This window comes from Caretta caretta, chromosome 5 (assembly GCF_965140235.1).
Source record: "Caretta caretta isolate rCarCar2 chromosome 5, rCarCar1.hap1, whole genome shotgun sequence".
Classification (NCBI taxonomy): Eukaryota; Metazoa; Chordata; order Testudines; family Cheloniidae; genus Caretta; species Caretta caretta.
In genome coordinates, this window is record NC_134210.1 from 123,895,088 (window position 1) to 123,907,262 (window position 12,175).

General features: G+C 42.5%; 1 protein-coding gene across 1 annotated transcript; it reads right to left on the bottom strand.

Moving 5' to 3' along the window:
- Positions 1 to 1,940: 1,940 nt before the first annotated feature.
- LOC125637089 (perilipin-3-like) lies at positions 1,941 to 9,900 on the bottom strand. The gene is made up of 7 exons (XM_048851176.2): positions 9,841 to 9,900; positions 8,677 to 8,872; positions 5,938 to 6,020; positions 5,323 to 5,608; positions 3,944 to 4,143; positions 2,583 to 2,711; positions 1,941 to 2,404 (listed from the first exon to the last, which is right to left on the bottom strand). The coding sequence occupies exons 1-7, from the start codon at positions 9,898 to 9,900 to the stop codon at positions 2,054 to 2,056; spliced, it is 1,305 nt and encodes a 434-aa protein (XP_048707133.2). The 3' UTR covers positions 1,941 to 2,053.
- Positions 9,901 to 12,175: the final 2,275 nt, after the last annotated feature.

A 12,175-nucleotide genomic window follows, 5' to 3' on the forward strand; every position in this document is an offset into this window, starting at 1 on the left:
TTGTAGAGGTTTTGAGTCTCTTTACTGTGTACAGCTCCTGGGCCTGCTATACTTCCTACATAAATTCATAGGAAGGTAAGCATCAAGGTTAAGATTAAAACAAGAGGAAAGTAAGTGTGAAACTTACACCTGCTATTACTTGTGTATCACACAAAGCAGTGAACAGCTGTGCAAATAATAGACTTTTGGTTTGTGGCACTTGTGAAAAAAATAAAGTTGTTGGGGTTAAATTGTCAAAATTTAAACCAAAAATTTACTCTGACATGAAGTGTTCCATTCTAATTATTAAATTTAATAGATTTGAAGGAAATTTCAAAAATGAAAAGCCATTTCAAAGTCAAGATGTCTTGGAAAATATCAAAATGAAAGGTTTCCTTTCAGGATTATGTGCACAGTTCATCAAAACTGACAATTACAAAATATTTTTTGGAGGAAAAAACAGTTGAAAAATTGGATCCAGCTGCACTTGCTCCCTCCAGATCAGCTCCTTTCTTTAGGAACCTAGATGTGAAAATTTTGTCCAAGTGGCATTAGGTGGCAGGGCAGGGCAAAGGGAAGTAGATTTAGCATGAGAGCCAACTTGGCAATTTGACTATTACTCACTGCACAGGTGCTAAGCTACAAGAATTGTTCTCCCCATCAGTTAAACAAATACTACCCTCATAAAACAGCAGCATTAACACATCTGTGCTGTAACAAAATCCTTTTTTTGAATCTGAAAATGGATTATATTATGTTCCACTGTGGATGGAGGTTTGGGAGAAGAGATGCTCTCAGCATGGATATGTTCCTATGCTAAGTTGGTGTACAAAGAAGCTATACAAAAGCAAATGGACATTATATAGGGAGAGCCTTGTGGCTTTGCAGAAAGGCCAGAAGCAGTCAAACTAATGCATCATACCACTACCCAACCTGTTTTGCAAACTATTTCATAAGTTAAGGTGAAAGGGTGCTGTGCAGTGATCATGTATGGAGATTCACCTGCAGGAGGAAGGCAATTAGTGGGAAAGAAGGGAAAAAACCCACTTAGTAACCAAGCTGTAATAAGGTCACTGAAAAAATGAGTTCAAGGGAACCTGACAGTGGAAGCCTTTTTACATTCTGTGGATGGTCTGAGCAGTCAGACTTCCAAATCTGAAATGGTATGTATTTCCTATTAAACAGGAAACCTCTGAGTTATTTTCTGTACCTAGACTGGTAAGTAACTAGCATTTGGGTATCACTAAACATTTATAAGTTGCATACTAGTAGTGGCAACTGCTGTATGTGGAGGATACAGGAAGTCACTTCTGCCTGTACTTTGTGGTTAGAAGTCAGTTAGAGATGTCAAACTAAAAGGACAGCAAGAGGCTAGAGACTTTAGTATTGAACTTGAAAGATTACCAATCATGAGACACATTTGAGAATGCAGGTAGTGTTTATTTTGTACAATGTCGTTTGACTCATAGCAGTGGCACATAAGGGAAGGGATAGGTTCTGCTTAAAGAAAGTGAGGCAACAAGACAGTTGGTACAGAGAGATCAAGTCTACTCCTTTTTGTATTTAGAGTCTAGTAGATTGACAGCTATTGTTAACTTGTTTTGAAAGGGCAGGCAGAGTGCAAGCAAGTTCTTTTGTACTAAGTCTCTACAGCTAGAGGGTTTCTTTCCAATATAAGAAGGCAACCTGAGTTTGCTTTCTTTTACCAGAGCTATTTCTCCCAGAAACTGCAGTAATCAGTAACTGACTGACGAGCATTAGGGTTACAATGCTGGAATTTGCTTTGTGCATCTAGACTGGATCAGAGACTGTTTGCATGAAGGAGTACAAGCCAACAATTGATTTGAGATTGAAACATGGAAAGTCTCAGTATTTCAGAGAAATGAGTTCTATGCCCATTGGTCAAGAGAAGCTGTATGGATGTCAGTTGCCTGCAAGGTGAAGGCAACAAGTTTATATTCGCTGTAGGCTGTCAAACATAGGCTGAAGACTAAGACCTATAGGTCTGTTGTGTCCTTTACAAGCAGAATTTAGAGCTTGTTGCCCTCCTTTGTCTAGAGGAAGCTAGGATTGTCTAGTCCTTCTCAACTTTGTCATCCACTGCAGAGTCTCCAGATGGAGCAAAGGGTCCCACAATCCATGTGAGGGGAATGTTGTGCACCATATACTCCAGCAGCTCATCCAGAGACTCCCGTGCTTTGGTCACCCTCTCTCGGCTCTGGGAGAGGATACTGCTGGAGAGATCCTGGAAGGAAGCAGCAGTAGAGAAGGAAGCATGGAGGTCTTCTAGGCCACTTAGGATCTGCTGGACCTGGTCCTGCATATTGGCTGGGAGGCCCTGGATGCTGGATACTAGGGTGAGACAGATGGCCTGCAAGTGATGGATGATGCTACGGGACACATCCAGTGTCCGAGTCTCAATCAGCTGTGAAGAAGCAAGTTGCAATTAATGGAAAACATGTATAAAATGTTTATGCATTCTAATTAGAGTGCAGGGTTGAATGCATGACATCTGAATACTATTGCTAAATTTAAACACTAGGTAATGCTTCCTCCTTGGAGGAAACCTCAAATAATTCCTGACTAGTCAGTAAGGGTGATACCTCTGGCTGTGCAGAATCTGTGTCCTCAGTTGCTCCAAGCTCCCTACTGCTCCACTCCTGCCACATTTGATTCAGCTTCTCCTGGCCATCATGAAGCTTCTGACCCACAGCCTCTTTAGCAGAGTCAATCTGGAGAGATTAAAAGAAAAAGGGAGGAGATTCTTGAAGTCTGACTTTGGTGACAAACAGCAAGGTCTTTAGAGAGGGCTGTGGATTCCTGTCAAAATTCAGTCACCCAATACAGAGAGGTTGGGATGCTTCTGCTGCCTTGGTGAGATGGCTCCTCTGGTTATTGGTAGATCACCCAGCTGGGGTGGGAGGAGAGAACTAAGGAAATGGTGGGCCTCTCTAGAATACACCAAGTGGTTAGTTTAAATTAGACTGACAGGAGACATCTGAGCTCTCCCCATCCCATGTCACAAGTTGTCCTGTATGTCACACTAAATGTTCTTATGAATATTTCTATGAAAGTCACAGCTCATTACAGGTCTGTTAGTCTTGTCTTATGATGGTTCCTCCCCATGTACTCTACAAGATGACCCTGAGTTCTGCAGTGTGCTGTGACCCATGCCAAACTGGGCTACAGCTTTGCTTTGACTAGAGGTTTAAGTGACCCAGCTACAAAATGGAATGGTTTGTCAGTACAATGGCTTGTGTCTTATATCTTACCTGGGAGACATGAAAAGCAACGTACATCTTGTATAAGAATGTTTGTATATTCTGCTGAAATGTTTGCAATTAGATGTGTTGGCATCTCACTTTTTAGATTATTCAGATCTAAAGGGGCAGTCTGTATTTTAGAACTTGTGATTTAGGTTGTCTGCAAGTTCTGAGACAGATGTTTTTAGATCAATGTCTTGTCTCCAGGATTTGATGGCAACACCGGAGGTGTCAGAATCAGTTTAAAAATGAAATCTGACTCTGGAGCAGAAGTCTGGGGCAGAGGCTGGATTTCACAAGTCATGGCTGTGAAAGTGAGCCCCTGGGGCCCGGTTTATGGTTGAGAAAGCTTTTTGTTCCTTTATTTTCTTAGTAGATACATGCACCACATGATGGATGAATCTGAAATCATTTGCAAGATTAAAAATGTGGCAGCAAGTCACTGAGGAAGCAGTGTTTCTCCACCTCTCCAATCCCCCTTGCTTTTACAGACTGACCTGTAAAGAAGCAGGCTGTACTACCACAATGGACTATGCTTGACTAAGCCTTGCTGTTGTAGGCAAACAGGCATTCCACAGAAAGCTCATCAGAAGTATAGCCTTTCATATATAGGGTTTGTCACTATGCAACTCCTTGACAGAATATTTTTTTCTGGGGGGGAGGAGGGAGAAGCCCAAACTACTAGGATTTTCATTCCTTACCAGATCAAGGATTTGCTGAAGCTGAAAGAGGGCCTCCTTTGTGCTTTGTCCAACTTGTTTCACCTTGCCCAGGGAGTGCTGGTAAGCTCGTTGGCGGAGTTTGGTTGAAAGGGAACCCAAACGCACATAGTAACTCTTCGGCTGTGTCTGCTGCTCTGCAGAGGCCACTTCAAACCCCTCCAGAGATGTTGCAAGTTTAACTGAAAGGAATGAGGAGAACAAGGTTTAATCCTAGCCAAGGCGGATAGTGACTGGGGGGGTGGAGAAGAGAGGGTAGGAGGCCATAATATTTGATCTGTTGTAGTCACTCCCTGGTTCTAGAAATCCTTCCCCCAATTCTTGCTTGTGCAGCACAATCATGTTCTTCGTTAACTCTCAGTACCAGAGGATTTAATTTGATATGCCAAGGGCCAACAAGACCACATAATTGAACTAAAATAGGATGAATCATTTATAGCTAATGACAGGTGTTAGTGTTCATATCACTAGAGGATTAGTATTTGTGCATTGGTGTAGTAAGAAGCAGACTCCCAATGACAACCTATAATAGGGGCCATTCCAGGTACAGTGGAGTGCCTGCAGCCTGTCTCAAGTCAGCCTCTTTAAATAGCTCTAGTACAAGATGATTTGGGGGAGGGGAAGTCATTCTCTAGTGGAGTAGCTGGCTAAAAGATCCTGGTCATTGGAAAGGTCTGACAGGTTATTCTGATTAAGAAACCACCTTTGAGAGCTGATCAACTAGTAGAGAGAGTTCATGCTGCTAGAATACCCTGTATTCTGAGTCCAGACCAACTGTGAAATCTAGGCACTTAAGAGATTATACAAAGCCTTACATAAGATGGCCTACAGTGGAGCAACACCTGCATAATTTGCACTTCTTTAGAAAAAAAGGAAGGAGAACAGGAGCAGTAAAAGCTCTTTTAGCATTTATTTGGATGCTAGAGACCTAGATGTGTGAACAGTCACCACTGGATCTGTAATACCTGTAGGTTTACCCCCCCCCCCACGTAAGGTTCATTTAGGATTTCAAGTTTGCAGCAGACAATGCAGTATTGGGGCTGATTGGCATAGCTTCCTATGTAATGGGCCAGAACCTCAAAGGCTGCACCAGGTGGCCTCTGAAGACATGTTCATTAGCACCTTGAGATGAGATGTATGTTTCTGTAGAGTCAGAGCTGTAGTTCTGATCCTGCATTCCAATACCCTCCCCCACTCCCTGTTTAATGAATGCTTTATGGGAGGGGCATTTGGTGAAGATACCATAAGTGGCAGATCTTTATCTAATTAGGGTATGATTAGACATTTAACATTAGAAAACTTGAGATTCTCTAGGAAGTCAGAGTCTCCTAGGTTTAGTGTACTGGGAAGAGTGCACTGACCTAATTCTTCATCTGTCACTGGGAGGTAGAAGTCCACCAGTTCCTCTGATTTCCCCAGCAATGTGTCAATGCTGCTCACAACCTTCTGCCCCATGCTTGATTCCATGACAGCACTCATGCTGCTAGTCATTACAGATCTGGTGGCATCCATGCTACTCTGCATAGTCTCTTTTGTTTTGCCCATCATTCCAGTTACCACATCCTTTGCTTCTGTGACAGCACTGACAACTGCATCCTTGGTGCCTGTTACTGTGGAAGATACTAGCTCCTTGGTGTTTGAGATCACCTAGGGGAAAAGAATGGTGTTATTAACAGATTATGAATAGGTACCAGTGTGGCTTTAGTGGGGGATGTGCCATGCTCGGTCCATACAGATTTTTAGTCTCAGGCTTCAGCACCAACTTCACTTCCTTATTTTCCCCACTCATAGTTTCTTCCATCATAACAGCCTTCATTTGGGGCAACTCCTTACTGCCAGCCAACATCCTTTGTTTCAAAAAGCAGCCATGTGGTTTGGCCAAGGCCTTATGACCAGGGACTGTTTCCATCACTATGACATTATTAGGACTGCTGCATCCTTCTCTCCAGGATTTCTCTTGACCAAAAAAAAGTTACCTTATCAGCTGGCTGTTGAAGAATTGGCAGTTTCTCCTCCAGCTTGTCCAGTCCTTTGGAGGCATACTTGTTTACTGCTGCAACTGTAAAAAGCCAACTTTAGTCCCTTGAAATTCTTTTCAGTTTTAGCAGTTCCCCACAGTCTCTTGAAATCAAGAGATTAAGTCAGAGGAAGTCCTGTTGCAATGTTTACAGTGCCTTGACAAATGGCATCTGGACTGTATCATTTATGACACCAAGGTGCTCCCATACGACAAAGAAGGTGATTGTGGGTGAGAAGTCTATGGCTTGCTATACCAGGAAGAGCCTGTCAGTAAGTCAAAATTTAGTTATGCAGGCACTTTGGAAATAGTGTTTTAGAATCATAGGACTGGAAAGGACATTGAGAGGTCATCTAGTCCAGGCCCCTGCACTCATAGCAGAACTAAGTACACTGTTTGCTCATATTTAGCTTGTGATCCATTAGGACCCCCAGACTGCTTTTTGCAGTACTCCTTCCTTAGGAGTCATTTCCCATTTTGTATGTGTGCAACTGATTGTCCTTCCTAAGTGGAGTACTTTGGATTTGTCCTTATTGACTTTCATCCTATTTACTTCAGACCATTTCTCCAGTTTGTCCAGATACTGGAGTTTTAATCCTGTCCTGCAAAGCACTTGTAACCCCTCCCAGCTTGGTATTATCCACAGGCTTTATAAGTGTACTCTCTATGCCATCATATAAAGATATTGATCAGAACTGGACCTAGAACAGGTCCTGACTTTTTGTCCATGAGAAGGTCATTGAGACAGTATCAAAACCTTTACTAAAAGGTCAAGATATGCCATGCCTACTGCTTCCCCCCCCCCCCCATCCACAAGACTTGTTACCCTGTCAAAGAAAGCCATCAGGTTGGTTTGACATGATTTGATCTTGACAAATCCATGATATCACTTTATTAGCTGCTATTGTGAATAAGTTAGTAAAGCCCTACTTAACTTGTGATATTGAGGATTCTGCACTATTAGGTGTCCAGTGCAATTTTGCCTGTAGGAACTCTGTTACTGCTGACAGCAAACCCCCTTCCCACTGACAGTGGAAAACTTGAAGTGATTACTGCAAATAAGGTCCACGACTACTTTTTTGGCAATTTTCTACAGCTTGTCCACAACTGAGCCACAATTCAAGTAGGTCCTTATAAATTAGTGTTTGGCTATGGCAACTCAATGTTGTTTATATTGCCTTTAGAATCTAAAGCATCCATCCTGCTCTCCATTAAGTCACATGACAATAGCAAGACCTTTGTGTCTCCAAATTAAGGTATCTGAATAGTGAATCAGATTAGGGTTGGAAGAGACCTCAGGAGGTCATCTAGTCAACCCCCTGCTCAAAGCAGGGCAAACCCTCAACTAAATCATCCCAGCCAGGGCTTTGTCAAGCTGGGCCTTAAAAACCTGTAAGGATGGAGATTCTACCACCTCCCTTGGTGACCCATTCCAGCGCTGCACAACCCTGCTAGTTAAATAGTTTAATACCCAGCCTAAACCTCCCCCACTGCAATTTGAAACCATTGCTTTTTGTTCCATCAATAGCCTTGCTCCATCCTCTTTGGAACCTGCCCCCCTCTTTCAGGTAGTTGAAGGCTGCTATCAAGTCCCCTGTCACTCTTCTCTGGACTAAATAAGCCTAGTTCCTTCTGCCTCTCCTCCCAAGTCATGTGCCCCAGTCCCCTAATCATTTTTGTTGCCCTGCTCTGTTCTCATCTTTTCTGTTGTGGGGGCCCAAAACTGGATGCAAAACTCCAGATGTTGTCTCACCAGTGCCAAATAGAGGGGAATAATCACTTCCCTTGATCTGCTGGCAATGCTCCTACTGATGCAGCCCAATATGCTGTTAGCCTTTTTGGCAACAAGAGCACACTGTTGACAGCTTCTTATCCACTGTAATCCCCAGATCCTTTTCTGCAGAACTGCTGCTTAGCCAGTTGGTCCCCAGCCTATACCAGTGCATGGGATTCTTCCATCCTAAGTGCAAGACTCAGCACTTGTCCTTGTTGAACCTCAGATTTCTTTTGGCCCAATCCTCCAACTTGTCTAGAGAGGGGTTTTATTTATTGACATTTATCAGAAATATCTGATCTGGCAAAAGCACAATGAAAACTGCTTAAGTTTTACCTTCTGTACTGCTGGCTGCATTTCACCTGATTTGTGTAATTGATTTTTGTAGGCCAGTGCTTTAGTATTTAAGGTTATGCTTTAGCAGGTTAAGTTATAAGCCAATAAACTGCTGGATAAGTAAGCAGTCAACCTGGACAGGAGTAGATAAAATTTGCTGTAGGTTTTACAGATTTGACTGTAAAGATGAGCAATATTTGTTTTGGCATATTTACTAAGACAGAGTTTGAGGTCAGTTTTGATGAGCAAAGTTGCCAAAGGTTGAGACAAAAACCAAACTGCCAAGAGTAAAAACCTATAAGGAAAGGCCTGTTAGTTTTCTACCATCCCTCCTCTGTTTCTCTGCATGTTTATTTACATTGTGGGTTTTTCAGAGCAGGATTGGTCTTAAGTGTCTATGTTGCCTAGGAGTTTTGGGCAATTTATATATATGAAAAAATTCTCCTCTTTTCTTCTGCAGTGATGTCAGCATCTACAAAGTGATCCTATACTATTTCACATGGAAAGGATGCATCACCTTCTTTAGCTCCCTCCCAAAAGGCATTTTTGCCAAAATGCCCGTCACCCAGATACATCATCATTACTCACTCTGAGGTTCAAGTGTGGTCAGAATTGGTTGTACACCACCAACTGCAGCAGTAGCAATTGTCTTTGCTCCCATCTCTGCAACACCACAGACTGACTTGATGAGTGAATGGTCTTCTTTAGTGGCAGTGTAAGTAGTAGAAACCTTTTCATAGGTAGAGCTGACCAGTGGCAGATTGGCCACCCTACTCATCACACTCTAAGAAAGGGAAGAAAGTTAGAGTCCAGCTGGTTAAACAGATTTAGTAAGACTTGCACAGATGCCCTTTCACACCTGAGAATCTTAGGGCTATTGAATCAGTACCTCCTGACTGTTCCAGGGATTCCAGCAGGGGGTTAGTTTCTCCTCCAGATACCGCCTTAGGGTAGTTATAGTGCCCAGAAGTATTTTGCTGAGAGGCCATGCAATTTAGCAAGAACTAATCACTAGCTATTAGTTTTGCTAGTCTGTTCCTGGGATATAACTAGAATGTTTGCAGACTGAAGAGACTTATGACTGTCAGGATGTCCCACCCAAGCTAGCTTTATTAGCCTCTAAAGTCCAGGAAAGCAATCTTATTTAGATTAATTTAAGGTGCTACTATCCACACCTGTAGGCAGTGTTGAAGCTTGCTAATAGCTTACAATACAAGTTTGACCAATAGGTGCAATTAGCACCAATCACACATAAGAGGTAGGACTCTTCATTCACCCATCCCAAGAAAGTTTCAGGTAATAGACAAGATTGTGGCACGAGCTGAAGCTTTGGGACCCCTATCAGCTCCCAATTATGCTGAACTCCCAGTGAAGTCAGGCTCTGGCAGACCCAAAGGGAATGTGTTCCCGAGTTGGAGACTACATGTTAGAGACCTGATGTGATGTCATTCCAAGTTCATTATGGCAGTGGTTGCATTGCCATTTCTAGTTTCACACCCATGAATTAGTTTAAGGCAAGAAGGGACCATTGTGACCTAGGCAATTGTCCTGAGGAGACAAGACCATTGTGACCTAATCTTGTCTCCTGCAGCAGATTACTGGCTGTAGAATTTCAGCCAGTAGCTTGTCCCCATGTCTTCTGTGGGAATTAGACTATTTCTTTTAGAAAAACACCCAGTCAGACTGTGGTTATAAGGCTAGTTTACAAGCCTGGTTTAACTCTACATACTTAGCAACCAATAATATACCTACCTGATGCTCCTGATCAGTCTCTAGGAAAACAGCATTTGTTTTCTTTTCGTCTATAGACATGATGATATTAGATACCACTGAAAAGAATGAAAAGGTGAACCATACCATTCTCTGCAAGATTGAGCTCTAACAGGCTAAATATTGCCATCTACTCCTTCCTGCTTTCAAAGCTTATTGTAAAAAGGGTCATTAGATAGTAGCAAGTGCTGTTCCAAATACACAGAGGGAAAAGGAAAGAATGCTCATCTACCAGGAATGAAATCAGGAGAATTTGAGAGGATACTGTTTTCTAGAAGGGTAAGAATCAGTTCTGGTCACAAGGTCAGTCCCACCTTCGTAATTGAAAGATTAGTCTAGAACTTTAAGTGGGGGCCAGGTGTCATTACTCACTCAGATATGGCCAGCTCTGGGAGTAGTCAAATACTGACCAGAGGGCTAGCTTTGGTATGTCAAGTTAGAGGGCTCCTTCTAACAGGAGATTAGAGCTAGGTCAGCAGTACATAGTGGGTCAGTTTTGTTTTTTTAAAAAAACCTTCAATGTAGTGAGCAAATCCCATAACAGTAACTTTGTTTAGCCAAAAGAGTTGAGAATCTCTACTCCATCTCATCTTTTCAAATGGAGACAGCTACACAAGCTAAAAAGGGACTATCAAGGGTTACAGTTGAACTGTGTTTGGCAGACAGTTGTTGTACCACTTCCAGTTGGGACCAACTTCTGTGAATAAGAGTCTTCTGAAAATTAAATTCTCATAAATTTCTTCGCCTGCTTTCAAAGTCACCCATTGCCTCCCCACATTCAGATGCGTATTTCTTCCGATTGTCAGAGAGAGTCGGATAAGTCAAGACATCAAGTTATAGTGAGTTTGGCCTCTGATAGGGATAGGACTTTCCATAGCCATCTAGTCCAATATACTGTCTCCAGCAGTGGATAGAACCAGATGTACTATTCTGAATTAACATGAAGATTGGGTTAGGAACCCAATCTTCCCATAACTGATTGCTGGGCATTAGGTTCTGAAGCACAAGTCTAGTTATCCTCAGATACCATCATGCTAGCATGCAAGTCTAAATGTTTAGCATTCCTAAGCTCTTTCCCAGTAGGTCATTACAAATTGGAGAGACTCCAGTGGAGGGCAACAAAAATGATTAGGGGGCTGGGGCACATGACTTATGAGGAGAAGCTGAGGGAACTGGGCTTATTTAGTTTGCAGAAAAAAAAAGTGAGAATGGATTTGATAGCAGCCTTCAACTAACTGAAGGGAGGTTCCAAAGAGGATGGAGCTCAGCTGTTCAGTGGTGGCAGATGACAGAACAAGGAGCAATGGTCTCAAGTTGCAGTGGAGGAGGTCTAGGTTGGATATTAGGGAAAGAAACCTCTCACTAGAGGGTGGTGAAGCACTGGAATGGGTTACCTAGGGAAGTGGTGGAATCTCCATCCTTACAGGTTTAAGGCTCATCTGGACAAATCCCTGGCTGGGATGATTTTGTTGGGGTTGGTCCTGCTTTGAGCAGGGGGTTGGACTAGATGGCTTCCTGAGGTCTCTTCCAACCCTAGTCTGCTAGGGATATACAATGCATTACCAACCTACAGAACTTGCTGTAAGAGAGGTACATATATTTTTTAAGTGAGTTCCTATATAGTTTTCAAAGCCTCCATCACATTTTTTTTAAAAACTAGACAGCTCTAGTATTTTTTAATCTGTTCATACAGAAGTTCACATGGCTTAGATACTGTGAGCGCGGTGTGATTTTTTTGATGACTAATGTTTATATCTAGATTGCTAGTGATAGGATATAGATAGTCAGGCCTGTCTGTAAAGGCCTATACTCTAAGAATTTAGGTGTATTCTTATCACTTGGCTAGTTATAGAGGTACAAAAGACAGACTCAAAGTCACTGTCTGCCGGTGTAAGGGCCTTCTCTTACTGCGACAGTCTGAGGCCCTGTGCTTAGGCTAAGGCCTTTGGCTAAGCAGCAGAGGCAGCCATAAGCTGGGAAGCGAACGGTCACCTTCTCACATCCCAAACTAGTCACATTGAAAGAAGGTGCTATTGGGCTGTTAGGAATACAATCCTGTCTTGATAATGCCTGTCACCTCCAGAGAAAGGGAAGTGCCTAGAAAATGTAAAAGGAAACTTAGTTTGATAGCATCCTGTCTGGCAAGAACTCACTTATCAATAGCTGGGATGTGAAATCCTCACTTCTGTATTGTCTTGTCATTATAGTTCCCACTTTGCTATTGTTTGTCTGTATAATTTGTCTGGTTCTGTGATTGTTCCTGTCTGCTGTATAATTTTGCTGGGTGTAAACTAATTAAGGTGGTGGGATATAATTG